Source organism: Dendrobates tinctorius, unplaced genomic scaffold, assembly GCF_039654945.1.
Source record: "Dendrobates tinctorius isolate UK_male_01 unplaced genomic scaffold, ASM3965494v1 ptg000311l, whole genome shotgun sequence".
Taxonomy (NCBI): domain Eukaryota; kingdom Metazoa; phylum Chordata; class Amphibia; order Anura; family Dendrobatidae; genus Dendrobates; species Dendrobates tinctorius.
The window spans coordinates 396,592-423,174 of NW_027361978.1; the positions used below are offsets into that span (position 1 = coordinate 396,592).

At 48.3% G+C, this 26,583-nt stretch overlaps 1 protein-coding gene across 1 annotated transcript in view; it reads left to right on the forward strand.

The window, feature by feature from the left end:
* The window catches only part of OBSCN (obscurin, cytoskeletal calmodulin and titin-interacting RhoGEF), a 636,219-nt gene that overhangs the window by 365,763 nt on the left and 243,873 nt on the right, over positions 1 to 26,583 (forward strand). The window contains exons 88-90 of the mRNA XM_073561015.1: positions 12,392 to 12,494; positions 12,594 to 12,723; positions 18,566 to 18,671. Of these exons, the coding sequence (XP_073417116.1) occupies positions 12,392 to 12,494; positions 12,594 to 12,723; positions 18,566 to 18,671 (339 nt within the window). The remainder of the gene's footprint in view (positions 1 to 12,391; positions 12,495 to 12,593; positions 12,724 to 18,565; positions 18,672 to 26,583) is intronic.

Below are 26,583 nucleotides of genomic sequence, written 5' to 3' on the forward strand. Positions count from 1 at the left end.
CTCAGCAATTCTCCCTGGCATGCTCTCAATCAACTTCTGGATCAAATCCTGACTGATAGCAGTCCATTCTTGCAAAATCAATGCTTTTATTTTGTCTGAATTTGAAGGTTTTTGTTTGTCCACCCGTCTCTTGATGATTGACCACAAGTTCTCAATGGGATTAAGATCTGGGGAGTTTCCAGGCCATGGTCCCAAAATCTCTGTTTTGTTCCCTGAGCAATTTAGTTATCACCTTTGCTTTATGGCAAGGTGCTCCATCATGTTGAAAAAGGCATTGTTGATCGCCAAACTGCTCTTGGACGGTTGGGAGAAGTTGCTCTTGGAGGACATTCTGGTACCATTCTTTATTCATGGCTGTGTTTTTAGGCAAGACTGAGAGAGAGCTCATTCCCTTGGCTGAGAAGCAACCCCACACATGAATGGTTTCAGGATGCTTGACAGTTGGCATGAGACAAGACTGGTGGTAACGCTCACCTGGTCTTCTCCGAATAAGCCGTTTTCCAGATGTCCCAAACAATCGAAAAGGGGATTCATCAGAGAAAATGACTTTACCCCAGTCCTCAGCAGTCCACTCCCTGTACCTCTTGCAGAATATCAGTCTGTCCATGATGTTTTTTCTGGAGAGAAGTGGCTTCTTTGCTGCCCTCCTTGAGACCAGGCCTTGCTCCAAGAGTCTCTGCCTCACAGTGCGTGCAGATGCACTCACACCTGCCTGCTGCCATTCCTGAGCAAGCTCTGCACTGCTGGTAGCCCGATCCCGCAGCTGAAACACTTTTAAGAGACGGTCCTGGCGCTTGCTGGTCTTTCTTGGGCGCCCTGGAGCCTTTTTGGCAACAAGGGAACCTCTCTCCTTGAAGTTCTTGATGATGCGATAGATTGTTGAGTGAGGTGCAATCTTTCTAGCTGCGATACTCTTCCCTGTTAGGCCATTTTTGTGCAGTGCAATGATGACTGCACGTGTTTCTTTAGAGATAACCATGGTTAACAGAAGAGAAACAATGATGCCAAGCACCAGCCTCCTTTTAAAGTGTCCAGTGGTGTCATTCTTACTTAATCATGACAGATTGATCTCCAGCCCTGTCCTCATCAGCACCCACACCTGTGTTAATGGAGCAATCACTGAAACGATGTTAGCTGGTCCTTTTAAGGCAGGGCTGCAATGATGTTGAAATGTGTTTTGGGGGATAAAGTTAATTTTCTAGGCAAATATTGACTTTGCAAGTAATTGCTGTTAAGCTGATCACTCTTTATAACATTCTGGAGTATATGCAAATTGCCATTAGAAAAAATGAAGCAGTAGACTTTGTAAAAATTAATATTTGTGTCATTCTCTAAACTTTTGGCCATGACTGTACATGAATATAACATCAGGACCACCATTATTACAGAAAAGCAGCACAACACCACAGCCACCATCAGTACATCACCAGAACTCAATACAGCAAAAACCATGATCAGTACAAGCATATAGCTCCAAAATCACCATCAGTACATGAATATAGCACCAGACACCCCATCAGTACATGAAGACATCCCCACTTCATGCTGTCCTTTGTCAATGGTTTCTCCTCCACACTAGTCCCAATTTTAGCTTCCCCTTATGTTAACCCCTCTTTATATAATCTCCTCACACTGTTCCCTCTCTTACACTGTCCTCATACTGTCCTCTCTCCGTACTTTGTCCTTAATCTGTCTCGTCTTCATGCTGTGTCCTCACACTGTCCCCTCTCCATTTTGTATTTTCACACTGTCCCCTCTCCGCATTTTGCCTTCACACTGCTCACTCTTTGAACTATACCCTCACGTTTGTCCCCTCTCCATACTGTGCCAGTCCACTTTTCTGTATTGTTCCATCACCCTGACACTTCTCTGTACTGTGCACTCACGCTGTCCCCTCTCCGCATTGTCTTCACACCGTCCCCTCTTCGTACTGTGTCCTTACAATTTCCCTTCTCCGCACTGTTCCCTTATGCTGTCCCCTCTTTGTACTGTACACTCGTGTTGTTCCCATCTTTGCACTGTTCCCTTATGCTTCCCCTATCAATACCGTGCCTTCATTCTGTCTCCTCTCCATGCTGTGCCCTCACACTACCCCCTTCTCTGTACTGTACCCTCACCCTGTCCCTTCTCTGTACTGTGCCCTCACGCTGTCTCCCTTTTGTCCTGCTCACTCAAGCTGTCTCCTCTTGGGAAAGTGTAAGAACACAGTACAATCAGCGCACTGTGCCATCACGCTGTCCCATCTTTTTACTGTACCCTCACACCATCTCCTCTTTGTACTGTGCTCTCACACTGTTCCCTTGTCTATATTTTGCCCTCATGAAGTCCTCTCTCCATACTGTGACCTCACACTGCCCACTCTGAGCTGTGCCGTCACTCTATCCCCCTTTGTATTGTGCCCTCATGCTAACCCTCTCAATACTGTGCCCTCACTCTGCTCCTTCTATGTACTGTTCCCTCACCCTTCCCCTTCTCAATACTATGCTCTCATGCTGCTCCTTCTCCATACTATGTCCTCACACAGTCCACTCTCCGTAGTGTGTCATCACACTGTCAACTCTCCGAACTGTGCCCTGACACTGCCCTTAATCTTTCTGTGTCCTCACACTGTTCCCGCTCTATTCCATTCCCTAACATTGTCCCCTCTCCATACTGTGCCCTTACACTGTTCCCTCTCCGTTTTGTCCCCTCACACTGCCCCTTTGCTGTACTGTACCCTCACACTGCCACTTTACTGTGTCATTATCCTGCCCCTTCTTTGTACTGTGCCATGATCCTGCCCCTTCTTTGTACTGTGCCCTCATGCTTTCCCCGCTTCATATTGTGCCCTTACACTGTCCACTTTCCTTACTGTGCTTGCCCTCAAACTGTCCATTCTCCTTACTGTGTCCTCACACTGTGTATTCTCCCTACTGTGGCCTCACACTGTTCACTCTCCATACTGTACCCTCACACTGTCTTCTTTCCATAGTGTGCCCTCACACTGTCCCCTCTTTTTACTGTATCCTCACACTGTCCCTTCTTTGTTTTGTGACTTCACACTGCCCCTAACCCCGTACTGTGTCCTCCCACTGTCCATTCTCCATACTGTGCCCTCACACTGTCCACTTTTCATACTGTAGCCTTACACTGTCCCCCTCTGTATTGTACCCTCACACTGTCCACTCTCCGTACTGTGCCCTCTCACTGTCCACTCTTCATACTTTGCTCTCACAGTGTCACGTCTTAGTACTGTGCCTTCACAATTTCCCCTCTCCAAACTGTGCCGTCACACTGTCCACTTTCTATACTGTGGCCTTACACTGTCCTCCTCCATATTGTAGCTGCACATTGCCCCTTCTCTGTACTTCCCCATGCTGTGACTTCACTGTCCCCTCTTCATACTGTGTCCTCACACTACCCCTTCCCCTTGCAGTGACCTCTCACTGTCCACTCTCCGTACTGTGCCCTAACCCTGCCCCTTCCCCTTACTGTGACCTCATACTGTCCATTCTCCATACTGTGCCCTCACCCTGCCCCTTCTCCGGACTGTGACCTCATACTGTCCACTCTCCATACTGTGCCCTCACCCTGCCCCTTCTCCGGACTGTGACCTCATACTGTCCACTCTCCATACTGTGCCCTCACCCTGCCCCTTTTCCGTATTGTGCCCTCACACTGTCCACTCTCCATACTGTGCGCTCACATTGACCACTCTTCATACTGTGCCCTCACACTGTCCTGTCTCTGTACTGTGCCCTCATAATTTCCCCTCTCCATACTGTGCCCTTACACTGTCCACTTTCCATACTTTGGCCTTACACTGTCCCTCTCAGTATTGTGCCCGCACACTTGCCTCTTCTCCATAGTATGCCCTCACACTGTCCCTCTCAGTATTGTGCCCGCACACTGTCCACTCTTCATACTGTGCGCTCACATTGTCCACTCTTCATACTGAGCCCTCACACTGTCCTGTCTCTGTACTGTGCCCTCACACTGTCCACTCTCCATACTGTGCGCTCACACTGTCTTGTCTCTGTACTGTGCCCTCACAATTTCCCCTCTCCATACTGTGCCCTTACACTGTCCACTTCCATACTTTGGCCTTACACTGTGCCTCTCAGTATTGTGCCCGCACACTTGCCCCTTCTCCATAGTGTGCCCTCACACTGTCCCCTCTCGTTACTTTTTCCCCCTCACACTACCTCTCTCTGTACTGTACCCTCATACTGTCCCCTCGCCGTTCTCTGCCCTCACACTGTCCTTTCTCCACATTGTGCCTTCGCACTGCCTTTCTCCGTATTGTGCCTTTGTACTGACCCTCTCTGTACTGTGCTCTCGCACTGTCCCTTCTCCGTACTTTTGGTAACTATACGCAACTCCTGTAGTACAAAGAGGTGCCCAAGTAAGGTTCCAACCCGTAAGTTAAGTAGTAGAGCAAATTTGCCATTCAGAACGTTGTGGTAAAAAAATAGATAATTCCTTTAATAGGCAATCTGTATAAAATTAAAATTTCGATCCTACACTGAATCTTCATCAGAACTGATTGCCGGCTGTGGTCCAGGAGAGTAGTGTTGAAGAAAGCGTTAGGTATTGCGAAGCACTTCGCTTCTGGGAAGGCGCTACATAGCACTGTCCCCCCTCTATACTGTGCCCTCACACTGCCTCTCTCTTTACTGTGCCCTCATACTGTCCCCTCTCCATCTTGTTTCCTCCCACTGTGACCTCTCTGTACTGTGCCCTCACACTGCCTCCCCTTGGTACTGTGCCCTCACACAGTCCACTTTCCATAATGTGCCCTCACACTGCCTCCTCTCTGTACTGTGCCCTCACGCAGTCCACTTTCCATAATGTGCCTTCACACTGCCTCCCCTCTGTACTGTGCCCTCACATTGCCTCCCCTTTGTACTGTGCCCTCACAAAGCCCAATTTCCATAATGTGCCCTCACACTGCCTCCCCTCTGTACTGTGCCCTCACACTGTACCATCTCTGCACTCTGCCCTCACACTGCCTCCCGTCTATACTGTGCCCTCACGCTGTATCCTCTTTGTACTGTGCCCTCACACTGCCTCCCCTTTGTACTGTGCCCTCACACAGTCCACTTTCCATAATGTGCCCTCACACTGCCTCTCCTCTGTACTGTGCCCTCACACTGCCTCCCCTTTGTACTGTGCCCTCACACAGTCCACTTAACATAATGTGCCCTCACCTCCTCCTCTCTGTACTCTGCCCTCACATTTACTCTCTGCTGTACTGTGCCCACACACAGTCCACTTTCCATAATGTACCCTCACCTCCTCCCCTCTGTACTGTGCCCTCACACAGTCCACTTTCCATAATGTACCCTCACCTCCTCCCCTCTGTACTGTGCCCTCACACAGTCCACTTTCCATAATGTGCCTTCACACTGCCTCCCCTCTGTCTCTGTACTGTGCCCTCACACTGCCTCCCCTTTGTACTGTGCCCTCACGAAGTCCACTTTCCATAATGTGCCCTCACACTGCCTCCCCTCTGTACTGTGCCCTCACACTGTACCCTCTCTGTACTCTGCCCTCACACTGCCTCCCCTCTGTACTGTGCCCTCACACTGTATCCTCTTTGTACTGTGCCCTCACATTGCCTCCCCTCTGTACTGTGCCCTCACACTGCCTCCCCTTTGTACTGTGCCCTCACACAGTCCACTTTACATAATGTGCCCTCACCTCCTCCCCTCTGTACTGTGCCCTCACACAGTCCACTTTCCATAATGTGCCTTCACACTGCCTCCCCTCTGTCTCTGTACTGTGCCCTCACACTGCCTCCCCTTTGTACTGTGCCCTCACAAAGTCCACTTTTCATAATGTGCCCTCACACTGCCTCCCCTCTGTACTGTGCCCTCACACTGTACCCTCTCTGTACTCTGCCCTCACACTGCCTCCCCTCTGTACTGTGCCCTCACACTGCCTCCCCTCTGTACTGTGCCCTCACACTGCCTCCCCTCTGTACTGTGCCCTCACACTGCATCTCCTCTATACTGTGCCCTCACACTGCATCCCCTCTGTACTGTACCCCCTCTTTACTGTGCCCTCACACTGTATCCTCTTTGTACTGTGCCCTCACACTGTACCCCCTCTGTACTGTGCTCTCACACTGCCTCCCCTCTGTACTGTGCTCTCACACTGCCTCCCCTCTGTACTGTGCTCTCACACTGCATCCCCTCTGTACTGTACCCCCTCTTTACTGTGCCCTCACTGTATCCACTTTGTACTGTGCCCTCACACTGCCTCCCCTCTGTACTGTGCCCTCACACTGCATCTCCTCTGTACTGTGCCCTCACACTGCATCCCCTCTGTACTCTGCACTCACACTGCCTCCCCTCTGTACTGTGCCCTCACACTGCCTCCCCTCTGTACTGTGCCCTCACACTGCCTCCCCTCTGTACTGTGCCCTCACACTGCATCTCCTCTGTACTGTGCCCTCACACTGCATCCCCTCTGTACTGTACCCCCTCTTTACTGTGCCCTCACACTGTATCCTCTTTGTACTGTGCCCTCACACTGTACCCCCTCTGTACTGTGCTCTCACACTGCCTTCCCTCTGTACTCTGCCCTCACACTGCCTCCCCTCTGTACTGTGCTCTCACACTGCATCCCCTCTGTACTGTACCCCCTCTTTACTGTGCCCTCACTGTATCCACTTTGTACTGTGCCCTCACACTGCCTCCCCTCTGTACTGTGCCCTCACACTGCCTCCCCTCTGTACTGTGCCCTCACACTGCCTCTCCTCTGTACTGTGCCCTCACACTGCATCTCCTCTGTACTGTGCCCTCACACTGCATCCCCTCTGTACTGTACCCCCTCTTTACTGTGCCCTCACACTGTATCCTCTTTGTACTGTGCCCTCACACTGTACCCTCTCTGTACTGTGCTCTCACACTGCCTCCCCTCTGTACTGTGCTCTCACACTGCCTCCCCTCTGTACTGTGCTCTCACACTGCATCCCCTCTGTACTGTACCCCCTCTTTACTGTGCCCTCACTGTATCCACTTTGTACTGTGCCCTCACACTGCCTCCCCTCTGTACTGTGCCCTCATACTGCATCTCCTCTGTACTGTGCCCTCACACTGCATCCCCTCTGTACTGTGCCCTCACACTGCCTCCCCTCTGTACTGTGCCCTCACACTGCCTCCCCTCTGTACTGTGCCCTCACACTGCCTCCCCTCTGTACTGTGCCCTCACACTGCATCTCCTCTGTACTGTGCCCTCACACTGCATCCCCTCTGTACTGTACCCCCTCTTTACTGTGCCCTCACACTGTATCCTCTTTGTACTGTGCCCTCACACTGTACCCCCTCTGTACTGTGCTCTCACATTGCCTCCCCTCTGTACTCTGCCCTCACACTGCCTCCCCTCTGTACTGTGCTCTCACACTGCATCCCCTCTGTACTGTACCCCCTCTTTACTGTGCCCTCACTGTATCCACTTTGTACTGTGCCCTCACACTGCCTCCCCTCTGTACTGTGCCCTCACACTGCCTCCCCTCTGTACTGTGCCCTCACACTGCCTCCCCTCTGTACTGTGCCCTCACACTGCCTCCCCTCTGTACTCTGCACTCACACTGCCTCCCCTCTGTACTGTGCCCTCACACTGCATCCCCTCTGTACTGTACCCCCTCTTTACTGTGCCCTCACACTGTATCCACTTTGTACTGTGCCCTCACACTGCCTCCCCTCTGTACTGTGCTCTCACACTGCCTCCCCTCTGTACTGTGCCCTCACACTGTATCCTCTCTGTACTCTGCCCTCACACTGCCTCCCCTCTGTACTGTGCCCTCACACTGCATCCCCTCTGTACTGTACTCCCTCTTTACTGTGCCCTCACACTGTATCCACTTTGTTCTGTGCCCTCACACTGCCTCCCCTCTGTACTGTGCCCTCACACTGCCTTCCCTCTGTACTGTGCCCTCACACTGCCTCCCCTCTGTACTGTGCCCTCACACTGTATCCTCTCTGTACTCTGTCCTCACACTGCCTCCCCTCTGTACTGTGCCCTCACACTGCCTCCCCTCTGTACTGTGCCCTCACACTGCCTCCCCTCTGTACTGTGCCCTCACACTGCCTCCCCTCTGTACTGAGCCCTCACACTGCCTCCCCTCTGTACTGTGCCCTCACACTGTATCCTCTCTGTACTCTGCCCTCACACTGCCTCCCCTCTTTACTGTGCCCTCACACTGCCTCCCCTCTGTACTGTGCCCTCACACTGCCTCCCCTCTGTACTGTGCCCTCACACTGCCTCCCCTCTGTACTGTGCCCTCACACTGTCTCCCCTCTGTACTGTGCCCTCAAACTGCCTCCCCTCTGTACTGAGCCCTCACACTGCCTCCCCTCTGTACTGTGCCCTCACACTGCCTCCCCTCTGTACTGTGCCCTCACACTGCCTCCCCTCTGTACTGTGCCCTCACACTGCCTCCCCTCTGTACTGAGCCCTCACACTGCCTCCCCTCTGTACTGTGCCCTCACACTGCCTCCCCTCTGTACTGTACCCCCTCTTTACTGTGCCCTCACACTGCCTCCCCTCTGTACTGTGCTCTCACACTGCCTCCCCTCTGTACTGTGCTCTCACACTGCCTCCCCTCTGTACTGTGCCCTCACACTGCATCTCCTCTGTACTGTGCCCTCACACTGCCTCCCCTCTGTACTCTGCACTCACACTGCCTCCCCTCTGTACTCTGCACTCACACTGCCTCCCCTCTGTACTCTGCACTCACACTACCTCCCCTCTGTACTCTGCACTCACACTGCCTCCTCTCTGTACTGTGCCCTCACACTGCCTCCCCTCTGTACTCTGCACTCACACTGCCTCCTCTCTGTACTCTGCACTCACACTGCCTCCCCTCTGTACTGTGCCCTTACACTGCCTCCCCTCTGTACTGTGCTCTCACACTGCCTCCCCTGTGTACTGTGCCCTCACACTGCCTCCCCTCTGTACTGTGCTCTCACACTGCCTCCCCTCTGTACTGTGCTCTCACACTGCCTCCCCTCTGTACTCTGCACTCACACTGCCTCCCCTCTGTACTGTGCCCTTACACTGCCTCCCCTCTGTACTGTGCTCTCACACTGCCTCCCCTCTGTACTGTGCCTCACACTGCCTCCCCTCTGTACTGTGCCCTCACACTGCCTCCCCTCTGTACTGAGCCCTCACACTGCCTCCCCTCTGTACTGTGCTCTCACACTGCCTCCCCTCTGTACTGTGCTCTCACACTGCCTCCCCTCTGTACTGTGCTCTCACATTGCCTCCCCTCTGTACTCTGCACTCACACTGCCTCCCCTCTGTACTGTGCCCTCACACTGCCTCCCCTCTGTACTCTGCACTCACACTGCCTCCCCTCTGTACTGTGCCCTCACACTGCCTCCCCTCTGTACTCTGCACTCACACTGCCTCCCCTCTGTACTGTGCTCTCACACTGCCTCCCCTCTGTACTGTGCGCTCACACTGCCTCCCCTCTGTACTGTACCCTCACACTGCCTCCCCTCTGTACTCTGCACTCACACTGCCTCCCCTCTGTACTGTGCCCTCACACTGCCTCCCCTCTGTACTCTGCACTCACACTGCCTCCCCTCTGTACTGTGCCCTCACACTGCCTCCCCTCTGTACTCTGCACTCACACTGCCTCCCCTCTGTACTGTGCCCTCACACTGCCTCCCCTCTGTACTCTGCACTCACACTGCCTCCCCTCTGTACTGTGCCCTCACACTGCCTCCCCTCTGTACTGTGCCCTCACACTGCCTCCCCTCTGTACTGTGCCCTCACACTGCCTCCCCTCTGTACTGTGCCCTCACAGTGCCTCCCCTCTGTACTGTGCCCTCACACTGCCTCCCCTCTGTACTGTACCCTCACACTGCCTCCCCTCTGTACTCTGCACTCACACTGCCTCCCCTCTGTACTGTGCTCTCACACGGCCTCCCCTCTGTACTGTGCTCTCACACGGCCTCCCCTCTTTACTGTGCCCTCACACGGCCTCCCCTCTGTACTGTGCCCTCACACTGCCTCCCCTCTGTACTGTGCTCTCACACGGCCTCCCCTCTGTATTGTGCCCTCACACGGCCTCCCCTCTGTACTGTGCCCTCACACTACCTCCCCTCTGTACTGTGCCCTCACACTGCCTCCCCTCTGTACTGTGCCCTCACACTGCCTCCCCTCTGTACTGTGCACTCACACTGCCTCCCCTCTGTACTGTGCCCTCACACTGCCTCCCCTCTGTACTGTGCACTCACACTGCCTCCCCTCTGTACTGTGCCCTCACACTCCCTCCCCTCTGTACTGTGCTCTCACACGGCCTCCCCTCTGTACTGTGCCCTCACACGGCCTCCCCTCTGTACTGTGCCCTCACACTGCCTCCCCTCTGTACTGTGCTCTCACTCTGCCTCCCCTCTGTACTCTGCACTCACACTGCCTCCCCTCTGTACTGTACCCTCACACTGCCTCCCCTCTGTACTCTGCACTCACACTGCCTCCCCTCTGTACTGTGCCCTCACACTGCCTCCCCTCTGTACTCTGCCCTCACACTGCCTCCCCTCTGTACTGTGCTCACACACTGCCTCCCCTCTGTACTGTGCTCACACACTGCCTCCCCTCTGTACTGTGCCCTCACACGGCCTCCCCTCTGTACTGTACCCTCACACGGCCTCCCCTCTGTACTGTGCCCTCACTCTAATGCACTCTGCCATCTAGAAATACAATTGAAGTCCCTCGTATCTACGGTTTCACTATCAAGCCATTAACTTTGCCGCCTCTGCAGCGCCGCAGTGATGTCAGCAGGTTGGGCTCGTTGTCCACCAGGTCGGAGAGCTGATGATTGCTCCTCCATCCCTTCAGTGCCAGCGCTCATAGTCAATTATATTTACGTCTTAAAGACACTAATGCAGTGGAATAGAGAAAGCAGGAGGTGAGTTCTGCCACTGTCAGTTTAACTGAGAACTGTCTGAATCCCAATCCTGGGGGCCTCAAAAGACCCCCAAAAGACGTCTGGACTGCAGCCTCAGAAGAGATGCTCATCTCCCTATGCCAAAAGCAGCCATGTACTCTACTCATACCCAGAGGTGCAGTCACTATTCTGCTGTTACCTCGTGTCTTATCCTCCAGTCACCTCCAGAGCTGCAGTCACTATTCTGCTGTTACATCATGTCTTATCCTCCAGTCACCTCCAGAGCTGCAGTCACTATTCTGCTATTACATCATTTCATATTGTCCAGTCACCTCCAGAGCTGCAGTCACTATTCTGCTGTTACATCATGTCTTATCCTCCAGTCACCTCCAGAGCTGCAGTCACTATTCTGCTGTTACATCATGTCTTATCCTCCAGTCACCTCCAGAGCTGCAGTCACTATTCTGCTATTACATCATGTCATATCGTCCAGTCACCTCCAGAGCTGCAGTCACTATTCTGCTGTTACATCGTGTCTTATCCTTCAGTCACCTCCAGGGCTGCAGTCACTATTCTGCTATTACATCATGTCTTATCTTTCAGTCACCTCCAGAGCTGCAGTCACTATTCTGCTGTTACATCGTGTCTTATCCTCCAGTCACCTCCAGAGCTGCAGTCACTATTCTGCTATTACATCATGTCTTATCCTCCACTCATCTCCAGAGCTGCAGTCACTATTCTGCTGTTACATCGTGTCTTATCCTCCAGTCACCTCCAGAGCTGCAGTCACTATTCTGCTGTTACATCGTGTCTTATCCTCCAGTCACCTCCAGAGCTGCAGTCACTATTCTGCTATTACATCATGTCTTATCCTCCACTCATCTCCAGAGCTGCAGTCACTATTCTGCTGTTACATCGTGTCTTATCCTCCAGTCACCTCCAGAGCTGCAGTCACTATTCTGCTGTTACATCGTGTCTTATCCTCCAGTCACCTACAGAGCTGCAGTCACTATTCTGCTGTTACATCGTGTCTTATCCTCCAGTCACCTCCAGAGCTGCAGTCACTATTCTGCTATTACATCATGTTTTATCCTCCAGTCACCTCCAGAGCTGCAGTCACAATTCTGCTCTTGCTATCATCCTGCTGCATAATGAGAGTCGGAGTATTCTGGGCAGTGAAATCCTGTAACCTGAGCTACCAGGAAAGTAGCGTATTTGTGGGTGCAGCTGTGGTTGTGACTGGAGTATAAGTGATGTATGTAGACTATATGTGGTGTGAGGCTGCGGCTCCTCGTTTCAGTCAGTGTGAACACTGTCATGTGCATGATTTTGTTCTGTGGAGCTGCAGCGACTTCTCTAGTTCTCCCCTGGTACAGTGCGCACAGGAGACAATGTAGGATATCCCGTAAGGTTATAGGATTCTCCCCTGCAGCACAGAGTATTAGAGCATCACAGATTACTTCAGGCCTCGTATCTTGCAGTGAGATTGATTTGTGTCTCTGTCGTCAGTTCCGCCGAGATTCATTAATAAGATGCGGAACGTTTACTTCGTGGAGGGAGAAGATGCGCAGTTCTCATGTGCTATTGAGGGGGCACCATACCCACAAATCCGGTGAGTGACCACCACCATCATCATTATGCCATAGAACATGTGGTTGTCTGCTGGAGGTTGTAGTACAGGAGAGAAAGCTGATGATGGCGCTGTTTGCAGGTGGTACCGAGACGGACATTTGCTGTCAGATTCCAGCAAACACCAGATGTTCGCCGAGCAGAGGAGCGGGACTTTGGTCCTAGTTGTAAAGAACGCGACTAAGGAAGACACCGGACACTACGAGTGTGAGGTATGTGCCGTCCGTATACCGCTGCACACTGATAGAGTGTAACGCCAACTGCATCCTATCATTGTTTTCCCGGCTTCTTAGAGAGGGTCGCACACGCCACGCACAATTAATAACTGTGCACAGATAAATAGTGCTGTACGGTGCACAGAAAAATAGTGTCAAATGGTGACCAGAAAAGTAGTGCCTGATATTACCCAGATATGTATTGCCGTATGGTGCCAAGATAAATAGTGCCAATTGGTGACCAGATAAATAGTGCTGTTTGGTGCCTAGCTAAATGGTGCTGTATGTTGCCCAGATAATTAATGCCATATGGTGATCAGATAAATAGTGCTGTATGGTGCCCAGATAAATAGTGCTGTATGGTGCACAGATAAATAGTGCTGTATGGTGATCGGATAAATAGTGCTGTATGGTGATCCGATAAATAGTGCCGTATGGTGATCAGATAAATAGTGCTGTATGGTGCCCAGATAAATAGTGCTGTATGGTGCACAGATAAATAGTGCTGTATGGTGCCCAGATAAATAGTGCTGTATGGTGCCCAGATAAATTGTGCCGTATGGTGATCAGATAAATAGTGCTGTATGGTGCCCAGATAAATAGTGCTGTATGGTGCCCAGATAAATAGTGCTGTATGGTGCACAGATAAATAGTGCTGTATGGTGCCTAGATAAATTGTGCCGTATGGTGATCAGATAAATAGTGCTGTATGGTGCACAGATAAATAGTGCTGTATGGTGCACAGATAAATAGTGCTGTATGGTGCCCAGATAAATTGTGCCGTATGGTGATCAGATAAATAGTGCTGTATGGTACACAGATAAATAGTGCTGTATGGTGCACAGATAAATAGTGTTGTATGGTGCACAGATAAATAGTGCTGTATGGTGCCCAGATAAATTGTGCTGTATAGTGATCAGATAAATAGTGCTGTATGGTGTCCAGATAAATAGTACTGTATGGTGATCAGATAAATAGTGCTGTATGGTGCACAGATAAATAGTGCTGTATGGTGCACAGATAAATAGTGCTGTATGGTGATCAGATAAATAGTGCTGCATGGTGATCAGATAAATAGTGCTGTATGGTGCCCAGATAAATAGTGCTGTATGGTGCACAGATAAATAGTGCTGTATGGTGATTAGATAAATAGTGCTGTATGGTGCCCAGATAAATAGTGCTGTATGGTGCACAGATAAATAGTGCTGTATGGTGCACAGATAAATAGTGCTGTATGGTGCACAGATAAATAGTGCTGTATGGTGCCCAGATAAATAGTGCTGTATGGTGCCCAGATAAATAGTGCTGTATGGTGCACAGATAAATAGTGCTGTATGGTGCCCAGATAAATAGTGCTGTATGGTGCACAGATAAATAGTGCTGTATGGTGCACAGATAAATAGTGCTGTATGGTGCACAGATAAATAGTGCTGTATGGTGCCCAGATAAATTGTGCCGTATAGTGATCAGATAAATAGTGCTGTATGGTGTCCAGATAAATAGTACTGTATGGTGATCAGATAAATAGTGCTGTATGGTGCACAGATAAATAGTGCTGTATGGTGCACAGATAAATAGTGCTGTATGGTGATCAGATAAATAGTGCTGCATGGTGATCAGATAAATAGTGCTGTATGGTGCCCAGATAAATAGTGCTGTATGGTGCACAGATAAATAGTGCTGTATGGTGATCCGATAAATAGTGCTGTATGGTGATTAGATAAATAGTGCTGTATGGTGCACAGATAAATAGTGCTGTATGGTGCCAGATAAATTGTGTCGTATGATGATCAGATAAATAGTGCTGTATGGTGATCAGATAAATTGTGCCGTATGGTGATCAGATAAATAGTGCTGTATGGTGCCCAGATAAATAGTGCCGTATGGTGCACAGATAAATAGTGCTGTATGGTGCACAGATAAATAGTGCTGTATGGGGCCCAGATAAATTGTGCCGTATGGTGATCAGATAAATAGTGCCATATGGTGCCCAGATAAATAGTACTGTATGGTGACCAGATAAATAGTGCTGTATGGTACACAGATAAATAGTGCTGTATGGTGATCAGATAAATAGTGCCGTATGGTGATCAGATAAATAGTGCCGTATGGTGACCAGATAAATAGTACTGTATGGTGACCAGGTAAATAGTGCTGTATGGTGCCCAGATAAATAGTGCTGTATGGTGCCCAGATAAATAGTGCTGTATGGTGCCCAGATAAATAGTGCTGTATGGTGCACAGATAAATAGTGCTGTATGGTGCACAGATAAATAGTGCTGTATGGTGCACAGATAAATAGTGCTGTATGGTGCACAGATAAATAGTGCTGTATGGTGCACAGATAAATAGTGCTGTATGGTGCCCAGATAAATAGTGCTGTATGGTGCACAGATAAATAGTGCTGTATGGTGCCCAGATAAATAGTGCTGTATGGTGCCCAGATAAATTGTGCTGTATGGTGCACAGATAAATAGTGCTGTATGGTGCCCAGATAAATTGTGCCGTATGGTGCACAGATAAATAGTGTTGTATGGTGCACAGATAAATAGTGCTGTATGGTGCACAGATAAATAGTGCTGTATGGTGCACAGATAAATAGTGCTGTATGGTGCCCAGATAAATTGTGCCGTATAGTGATCAGATAAATAGTGCTGTATGGTGTCCAGATAAATAGTACTGTATGGTGATCAGATAAATAGTGCTGTATGGTGCACAGATAAATAGTGCTGTATGGTGCACAGATAAATAGTGCTGTATGGTGATCAGATAAATAGTGCTGCATGGTGATCAGATAAATAGTGCTGTATGGTTCCCAGATAAATAGTGCTGTATGGTGCACAGATAAATAGTGCTGTATGGTGATCCGATAAATAGTGCTGTATGGTGCACAGATAAATAGTGCTGTATGGTGCCAGATAAATTGTGCCGTATGATGATCAGATAAATAGTGCTGTATGGTGATCAGATAAATTGTGCCGTATGGTGATCAGATAAATAGTGCTGTATGGTGCCCAGATAAATAGTGCCGTATGGTGCACAGATAAATAGTGCTGTATGGTGCACAGATAAATAGTGCTGTATGGTGCCCAGATAAATTGTGCCGTATGGTGATCAGATAAATAGTGCCATATGGTGCCCAGATAAATAGTACTGTATGGTGACCAGATAAATAGTGCTGTATGGTACACAGATAAATAGTGCTGTATGGTGATCAGATAAATAGTGCCGTATGGTGATCAGATAAATAGTGCCGTATGGTGACCAGATAAATAGTACTGTATGGTGACCAGGTAAATAGTGCTGTATGGTGCCCAGATAAATAGTGCTGTATGGTGCCCAGATAAATAGTGCTGTATGGTGATCAGATAAATAGTGCTGTATGGTGCCCAGATAAATAGTGCTGTATGGTGCACAGATAAATAGTGCTGTATGGTGATCCAATAAATAGTGCCGTATGGTGATTAGATAAATAGTGCTGTATGGTGCCCAGATAAATAGTGCTGTATGGTGATCCGATAAATAGTGCCATATGGTGATTAGATAAATAGTGCTGTATGGTGCCCAGATAAATTGTGCTGTATGGTGATCAGATAAATAGTGCTGTATGGTGCCCAGATAAATTGTGCTGTATGGTGATCAGATAAATAGTGCTGTATGGTGCACAGATAAATAGTGCTGTATGGTGCACAGATAAATAGTGCTGTATGGTGCACAGATAAATAGTGCTATATGGTGCCCAGATAAATAGTGCTGTATGGTGCCCAGATAAATTGTGCCGTATGGTGATCAGATAAATAGTGCTGTATGGTGCACAGATAAATAGTGCTGTATGGTGCACAGATAAATAGTGCTGTATGGTGCCCAGATAAATTGTGCCGTATGGTGATCAGATAAATAGTGCTGTATGGTGCACAGATAAATAGTGCTGTATGGTGCACATATAAATAGTGCTGTGTGGTGCACAGATAAATAGTGCTGTATGGTGCCCAGATAAATTGTGCCGTATGGTGATCAAATAAATAGTGCTGTATGGTGCACAGATAAATAGTGCTGTATGGTGCACAGATAAATAGTGCTGTATGGTGCCCAGATAAATAGTGCTGTATAGAGCATAGATACAGTTAGGTCCATATATATTTGGACAGAGACCTCATTTTTCTAATTTTGGTTCTAGACATTACCACAATGAATTTTAAACAAAACAATTCAGCTGCAGTTGACGTTCAGACTTTCAGCTTTCATTTGAGGGTGTCCACATTAACATTGGATGAAGGGTTTAGGAGTTTCAGCTCCTTAACATGTGCCACCCTGGTTTTAAAGGGACCAAAAGTAATTGGACAGATTACATAATTGTAAATAAAATGTTCATTTCTAGTACTTGGCTGAAAACCCTTTGTTGGCAATGACTGCCTGAAGTCTTGAACTCATGGACATCGCCAGACGCTGTGTCTCCTCCTTTTTGATGCTCTGCCAGGCCTTCACTGCGGTGGTTTTCAGTTGCTGTTTGTTTGTGGGCCTTTCTGTCTGAAGTTTAGTCTTTAACAAGTGACATGCTCCATTGGGTTGAGATCAGGTGACTTGGCCATTCCAGAATATTCCACTTCTTTGCTTTAATAAACTCCTGGGTTGCTTTGGCTTTATGTTTTGGGTCATTGTCCATCTGTAGTATGAAACGACGACCAATCAGTGTGGCTGCATTTGGCTGGATCTGAGCACACAGTATGGCTCTGAATACCTCAGAATTCATTCTGCTGCTTCTGTCCTGTGTCACATCATCAATAAACACTAGTGACCCAGTGCCACTGGCAGCCATGCATGCCCCAGCCATCACACTGCCTCCGCCGTGTCTTACAGATGATGTGGTATGCTTTGGATCATGAGCTGTACCACGCCTTCGCCATACTTTTCTCTTTCCATCATTCTGGTAGAGGTTGATCTTGGTTTCATCTGTCCAAAGAATGTTCTTCCAGAACTGTGCTGGCTTTTTTAGATGTTTTTTAGCAGAGTCCAGTCTGGCCTTGTGATTCTTGATGCTTATGAGTGGCTTGCACCGTGCAGTGAACCCTCTGTATTTACTTTCATGCAGTCTTCTCTTTATGGTAGATTTGGATATTGATACGCCTGCCTCCTGGAGAGTGTTGGTCACTTGGTTGGCTGTTGTGAAGGGGTTTCTCTTCACCATGGAGATTATTCTGCAATCATCCACCACTGTTGTCTTCCGTGGGCGCCCAGGTCTTTTTGCATTGATGAGTTCACCAGTGCTTTCCTTCTTTCTCAGGATGTACCAAACTGTAGATTTTGCCGCTCCTAATGTAGCAATTTCTCAGATGGGTTTTTTCTGTTTTTGCAGCTTAAGGATGGCTTGTTTCACCTGCATGGAGAGCTCCTTTGACCGCATGTTTCCTTTACAGCAAAACCTTCTAAATGCAAGCACCACACCTCAAATCAACTCCAGGCCTTTTACCTGCTTAATTGAGAATGACATAACGAGGGGATTGCCCACACCTGTCCATGAAATAGCCTTGGAGTCAACTGTCCAATTACTTTTGGTCCCTTTAAAAACAGGGTGGCACATGTTAAGGAGCTGAAACTCCTAAACCCTTCATCCAATGTTAATGTGGAGACCCTCAAATGAAAGCTGAAAGTCTGAGCGTCAACTGCATCTGAATTGTTTTGTTTAAAATTCATTGTGGTAATGTCTAGAAGCAAAATTAGAAAAATGTCTCTGTCCAAATATATATATGGACCTAACTGTAAGTAGTGCTGTACAGTACTGACTGTTTCCAGCAGGACATGGGGGCTCTATTGAGTCTATGTGATTTCTGTTTTCACACAGATGGTGAATAGATTGGGGTCTGCACGGAGTGGAGCAGAGCTAGATGTACAGACCGCTGCAATGATGGCGCAGGAAAGGAGAGGTGACCAGACCATCACCATCGAAGGTATGACACTGCTCAGTTTGCCGCTTATCACTGATGAACTAGGGTAAAGATCATGTGATTATACTGTCCTTTAACCCAGGGAGGTGGTATTATACCGTCATGTGGCCTGGAGGCTCTGCTGCATGTAGGGAGGCAATTACATGGATCAAATGTTTAATGAGTTATCCTGCTCACGAAACTGTGTATGATGTCAGGTGATGAGACTCCTCTGCCTCCAATCGTCAGGACAATTACGCAATTGACTGACGAGTGATGGATGAGGCCGCGGCTACATACAGGTGAACTCAAAGTGATGGTATATACACATCCGATTCCAACACACTGCCAACTCCACAATAACAAAAGTAACTAGCTGCCACCAACAGTCGATTATACAGGCCAATTGGACGCCCATTACAAGTAGCGTATGGCTTCAGGGATGCGGCTTACTGAGCAAGAGGAACAGAGCTATTACATTTTATATTTAATCCACAAAAATAGGCAGTGTTTATACAAAATATTCAAAGGTGATAAAAATGGGAACAAAACTATACGGTATATAAAATTACCTCAAATAAAATGGATAACAAAAGAAAAAGTACTAAACCTGATGTCACGGAAATGCCTCAGAGCATGGCAAAGGGAGGTACTCTAGGAAAATGGGCAGAACCACAGCAAGCTGTACCTTCCAGGACTGGCAAATGACCAAAACTCAAACTCTAGTTTTTATTATATCAAGGTTACACCCACATACCTCCCCTTGGTGAGCTCATATGGAGAATGGATGTGGGGATATCTTCGCATCTGGAGGTCCCAGGCGGTAGATATTGTCATCATGCTTTCTATCACAATTTTACTTTTCTCTAGAGACAAAGCATAGCATGGATAACATCATCCATCGCACCACATTTTTAAGTTGGAAGGATTAGGATCAGCTTACACTGATGTGAGTGAATGCATTATGTTCGTCCCTTTGCTACAACGCTGAGAATATATCTCCCATCACTATCAGATCGATGCAAACCCCAATATTCATCGCTGGCTCCAGAAATCTGAGATACTTCCTTTGCAGAGACTAAGCCCCTGTACTTCTCCATCTCTGTGTATGCGAAACCTAGGCTTGTTGGCTGGTTCTCATCAGATTCCCTGTGGTAATTACCTGTTCATGGCAGGGGGGTTTAATTGTCCGCTCTTTCTCTCTTCCCCAGATCTAATTAATCCCATATGTTTCATGAGAGGGTGATATCTCCCCTCCGGAGATGTCTTTATGGATTTTACAATTTTTCTACTGTAGATAGATGGTTCATGAGTGTGTGGAGGAGCCATGTCCATGAGATCAGCGATAACATCACCGAGAATGCTACCAATCTCTGGTGATGGATAGGAGGCATTCTCAGTGATGTCACCGCTGATCTCTAGTGATGGATAGGAGGCATTCTCAGTGATGTCACCGCTGATCTCTAGTGATGGATAGGAGGGATTCTCAGTGATGTCACCTCTGATCTCTGGTGATGGATAGGAGGGATTCTCAGTGATGTCACCTCTGATCTCAAGTGATGGATAGGAGGGATTCTCAGTGATGTCACCGCTGATCTCAAGTGATGGATAGGAGGCATTCTCAGTGATGTCACCTCTGATCTCTGGTGATGGATAGGAGGGATTCTCAGTGATGTCACCGCTGATCTCAAGTGATGGATAGGAGGCATTCTCAGTGATGTCACCTCTGATCTCTGGTGATGGATAAGAGACATTCTCAGTGATGTCACCGCTGATCTCAAGTGATGGATAGGAGGCATTCTCAGTGATGTCACCGCTGATCTCTGGTGATGGATAGGAGGCATTCTCATTGATGTCACCTCTGATCTCTGATGATGGATAGGAGACATTCTCAGTGATGTCACCGCTGATCTCTAGTGATGGATAGGAGGCATTCTCAGTGATGTCACCGCTGAACTTTAGTGATGGATAGGAGACATTCTCAGTGATGTCACCTCTGATCTCTAGTGATGGATAGGAGGCATTCTCAGTGATGTCACCTCTGATCTCTAGTGATGGATAGGAGGCATTCTCAGTGATGTCACCGCTGATTTCTGGTGAAGGATAGGAGACATTCTCAGTGATGTCACCGCTCATCTCTAGTGATGGATAGGAGACATTCTCAGTGATGTCACCGCTGAACTTTAGTGATGGATAGGAGGCATTCTCAGTGATGTCACCTCTGATATCTGGTGAAGGATAGGAGACATTCTCAGTGATGTCACCTCTGATATCTGGTGAAGGATAGGAGGCATTCTCAGTGATGTCACCTCTGATCTCTAGTGATGGATAGGAGGCATTCTCAGTGATGTCACCGCTGAACTTTAGTGATGGATAGGAGGCATTCTCAGTGATGTCACCTCTGATATCTGGTGAAGGATAGGAGACATTCTCAGTGATGTCACCTCTGATATCTGGTGAAGGATAGGAGGCATTCTCAGTGATGTCACCTCTGATCTCTAGTGATGGATAGGAGGCATTCTCAGTGATGTCACCTCTGATCTCTAGTGATGGATAGGAGGCATTGTCAGTGATGTCACCGCTGATCTCTAGTGATGGATAGGAGGCATTCTCAGTGATGTCACCGCTGATGTCTGGTGATGGATAGGAGGCATTCTCAGTGATGTCACCTCTGATCTCTAGTGATGGATAGGAGGCATTCTCAGTGATGTCACCGCTGATCTCTAGTGATGGATTGGAGGCATTCTCAGTGATGTCACCGCTGATCGCTAGTGATGGATAGGAGGCGTTCTCAGTGATGTCACTGCTGATGTCTGGTGATGGATAGGAGGCAATCTCAGTGATGTCACCTCTGATCTCTAGTGATGGATAGGAGACATTCTCAGTGATGTCACCGCTGAACTTTAGTGATGGATAGGAGACATTCTCAGTGATGTCACCTCTGATATCTGGTGAAGGATAGGAGACATTCTCAGTGATGTCACCGCTGATCTCTAGTGATGGATAGGAGGCATTCTCAGTGATGTCACCGCTGATCTCTAGTGATGGATAGGAGGCATTCTCAGTGATGTCACCTCTGATCTCTGGTGATGGATAGGAGGCATTCTCAGTGATGTCACCTCTGATCTCTAGTGATGGATAGGAGGCATTCTCAGTGATGTCACCTCTGATCTCTAGTGATGGATAGGAGACATTCTCTGTGATGTCACCGCTGATCTCCGGTGATGGATAGGAGGCTTTCTCAGTGATGTCACCTCTGATCTCTAGTGATGGATAGGAGGCATTCTCAGTGATGTCACCTCTGATCTCTGGTGATGGATAAGAGACATTCTCAGTGATGTCACAGCTGATCTCAAGTGATGGATAGGAGGCATTCTCAGTGATGTCACCGCTGATCTCTGGTGATGGATAGGAGGCATTCTCATTGATGTCACCTCTGATCTCTGGTGATGGATAGGAGGCATTCTCAGTGATGTCACCTCTGATCTCTGGTGATGGATAAGAGACATTCTCAGTGATGTCACCGCTGATCTCAAGTGATGGATAGGAGGCATTCTCAGTGATGTCACCGCTGATCTCTGGTGATGGATAGGAGGCATTCTCATTGATGTCACCTCTGATCTCTGATGATGGATAGGAGACATTCTCAGTGATGTCACCGCTGATCTCTAGTGATGGATAGGAGGCATTCTCAGTGATGTCACCGCTGATCTCTAGTGATGGAATAGGAGGCATTCTCAGTGATATCACCGCTGATCTCTAGTGATGGATAGGAGGCATTCTCAGTGATGTCACCTCTGATCTCTAGTGATGGATAGGAGACATTCTCAGTGATGTCACCGCTGATCTCTAGTGATGGATAGGAGGCATTCTCAGTGATGTCACCGCTGATCTCTAGTGATGGAATAGGAGGCATTCTCAGTGATATCACCGCTGATCTCTAGTGATGGATAGGAGGCATTCTCAGTGATGTCACCTCTGATCTCTAGTGATGGATAGGAGGCATTCTCAGTGATGTCACCTCTGATCTCTAGTGATGGATAGGAGGCATTCTCAGTGATGTCACCGCTGAACTTTAGTGATGGATAGGAGACATTCTCCGGATGTCACCGCTGATCTCTAGTGATGGATAGGAGGCATTCTCAGTGATGTCACCGCTGATCTCTAGTGATGGATAGGAGACATTCTCAGTGATGTCACCTCTGATATCTGGTGAAGGATAGGAGACATTCTCAGTGATGTCACCGCTGATCTCTATTGATGGATAGGAGGCATTCTCAGTGATGTCACCTCTGATCTCTATTGATGGATAGGAGGCATTCTCAGTGATGTCACCTCTGATCTCTGGTGATGGATAGGAGGCATTCTCAGTGATGTCACCTCTGATCTCTAGTGATGGATAGGAGGCATTCTCAGTGATGTCACCTCTGATCTCTGGTGATGGATAAGAGACATTCTCAGTGATGTCACCGCTGATCTCAAGTGATGGATAGGAGGCATTCTCAGTGATGTCACCGCTGATCTCTGGTGATGGATAGGAGGCATTCTCATTGATGTCACCTCTGATCTCTGGTGATGGATAGGAGGCATTCTCAGTGATGTCACCTCTGATCTCTGGTGATGGATAAGAGACATTCTCAGTGATGTCACCGCTGATCTCAAGTGATGGATAGGAGGCATTCTCAGTGATGTCACCGCTGATCTCTGGTGATGGATAGGAGGCATTCTCATTGATGTCACCTCTGATCTCTGATGATGGATAGGAGACATTCTCAGTGATGTCACCGCTGATCTCTAGTGATGGATAGGAGGCATTCTCAGTGATGTCACCTCTGATCTCTGGTGATGGATAGGAGGCATTCTCAGTGATGTCACCGCTGATCTCTAGTGATGGAATAGGAGGCATTCTCAGTGATGTCACCTCTGATCTCTAGTGATGGATAGGAGGGATTCTCAGTGATGTCACCGCTGATCTCAAGTGATGGATAGGAGGCATTCTCAGTGATGTCACCTCTGATCTCTGGTGATGGATAAGAGACATTCTCAGTGATGTCACCGCTGATCTCAAGTGATGGATAGGAGGCATTCTCAGTGATGTCACCGCTGATCTCTGGTGATGGATAGGAGGCATTCTCAGTGATGTCACCGCTGATCTCTAGTGATGGAATAGGAGGCATTCTCAGTGATGTCACCTCTGATCTCTAGTGATGGATAGGAGGGATTCTCAGTGATGTCACCGCTGATCTCAAGTGATGGATAGGAGGCATTCTCAGTGATGTCACCTCTGATCTCTGGTGATGGATAAGAGACATTCTCAGTGATGTCACCGCTGATCTCAAGTGATGGATAGGAGGCATTCTCAGTGATGTCACCGCTGATCTCTGGTGATGGATAGGAGGCATTCTCATTGATGTCACCTCTGATCTCTGATGATGGATAGGAGACATTCTCAGTGATGTCACCGCTGATCTCTAGTGATGGATAGGAGGCATTCTCAGTGATGTCACCGCTGAACTTTAGTGATGGATAGGAGGCATTCTCAGTGATGTCACCTCTGATCTCTAGTGATGGATAGGAGGCATTCTCAGTGATGTCACCTCTGATCTCTAGTGATGGATAGGAGGCATTCTCAGTGATGTCACCGCTGATTTCTGGTGACGGATAGGAGACATTCTCAGTGATGTCACCGCTGATCTCTAGTGATGGATAGGAGACATTCTCAGTGATGTCACCGCTGAACTTTAGTGATGGATAGGAGGCATTCTCAGTGATGTCACCTCTGATATCTGGTGAAGGATAGGAGACATTCTCAGTGATGTCACCTCTGATATCTGGTGAAGGATAGGAGACATTCTCAGTGATGTCACCGCTGATCTCTAGTGATGGATAGGAGGCATTCTCAGTGATGTCACCGCTGATGTCTGGTGATCCATAGGAGGCATTCTCAGTGATGTCACCTCTGATCTCTAGTGATGGATAGGAGGCATTCTCAGTGATGTCACCGCTGATCTCAAGTGATGGATAGGAGGCATTCTCAGTGATGTCACCGCTGATCTCAAGTGATGGATAGGAGGCATTCTCAGTGATGTCACCGCTGAACTTTAGTGATGGATAGGAGGCATTCTCAGTGATGTCACCTCTGATATCTGGTGAAGGATAGGAGACATTCTCAGTGATGTCACCTCTGATATCTGGTGAAGGATAGGAGACATTCTCAGTGATGTCACCGCTGATCTTTGGTGATGGATAGGAGGCATTCTCATTGATGTCACCTCTGATCTCTGATGATGGATAGGAGACATTCTCAGTGATGTCACCGCTGATCTCTAGTGATGGATAGGAGGCATTCTCAATGATGTCACCGCTGAACTTTAGTGATGGATAGGAGGCATTCTCAGTGATGTCACCTCTGATCTCTAGTGATGGATAGGAGGCATTCTCAGTGATGTCACCGCTGATCTCAAGTGATGGATAGGAGACATTCTCAGTGATGTCACCTCTGATCTCTGGTGATGGATAAGAGACATTCTCAGTGATGTCACCGCTGATCTCAAGTGATGGATAGGAGGCATTCTCAGTGATGTCACCGCTGATCTCTGGTGATGGATAGGAGGCATTCTCATTGATGTCACCTCTGATCTCTGATGATGGATAGGAGACATTCTCAGTGATGTCACCGCTGATCTCTAGTGATGGATAGGAGGCATTCTCAATGATGTCACCGCTGAACTTTAGTGATGGATAGGAGGCATTCTCAGTGATGTCACCTCTGATCTCTAGTGATGGATAGGAGGCATTCTCAGTGATGTCACCTCTGATCTCTAGTGATGGATAGGAGGCATTCTCAGTGATGTCACCGCTGATTTCTGGTGAAGGATAGGAGACATTCTCAGTGATGTCACTGCTGATCTCTAGTGATGGATAGGAGACATTCTCAGTGATGTCACCGCTGAACTTTAGTGATGGATAGGAGGCATTCTCAGTGATGTCACCTCTGATATCTGGTGAAGGATAGGAGACATTCTCAGTGATGTCACCTCTGATATCTGGTGAAGGATAGGAGACATTCTCAGTGATGTCACCGCTGGTCTCTAGTGATGGATAGGAGGCATTCTCAGTGATGTCACCGCTGATGTCTGGTGATGGATAGGAGGCATTCTCAGTGATGTCACCTCTGATCTCTAGTGATGGATAGGAGGCATTCTCAGTGATGTCACCGCTGATCTCTAGTGATGGATTGGAGGCATTCTCAGTGATGTCACCGCTGATCTCTGGTGATGGATAGGAGACATTCTCAGTGATGTCACCTCTGATCTCTAGTGATGGATAGGAGACATTCTCAGTGATGTCACCGCTGATGTCTGGTGATGGATAGGAGGCATTCTCAGTGATGTCACCTCTGATCTCTAGTGATGGATAGGAGGCATTCTCAGTGATGTCACCGCTGATCTCTAGTGATGGATTGGAGGCATTCTCAGTGATGTCACTGCTGATGTCTGGTGATGGATAGGAGACATTCTCAGTGATGTCACCTCTGATCTCTAGTGTTGGATAGGAGACATTCTCAGTGATGTCACCGCTGAACTTTAGTGATGGATAGGAGACATTCTCAGTGATGTCACCGCTGATCTCTAGTGATGGATAGGAGGCATTCTCAGTGATGTCACCGCTGAACTTTAGTGATGGCTAGGAGACATTCTCAGTGATGTCACCTCTGATATCTGGTGAAGGATAGGAGACATTCTCAGTGATGTCACCGCTGATCTCTAGTGATGGATAGGAGGCATTCTTTGTGATGTCACCGCTGAACTTTAGTGATGGATAGGAGACATTCTCAGTGATGTCACCTCTGATATCTGGTGAAGGATAGGAGACATTCTCAGTGATGTCAGCGCTGATCTCTAGTGATGGATAGGAGGCATTCTCAGCTCAGTGA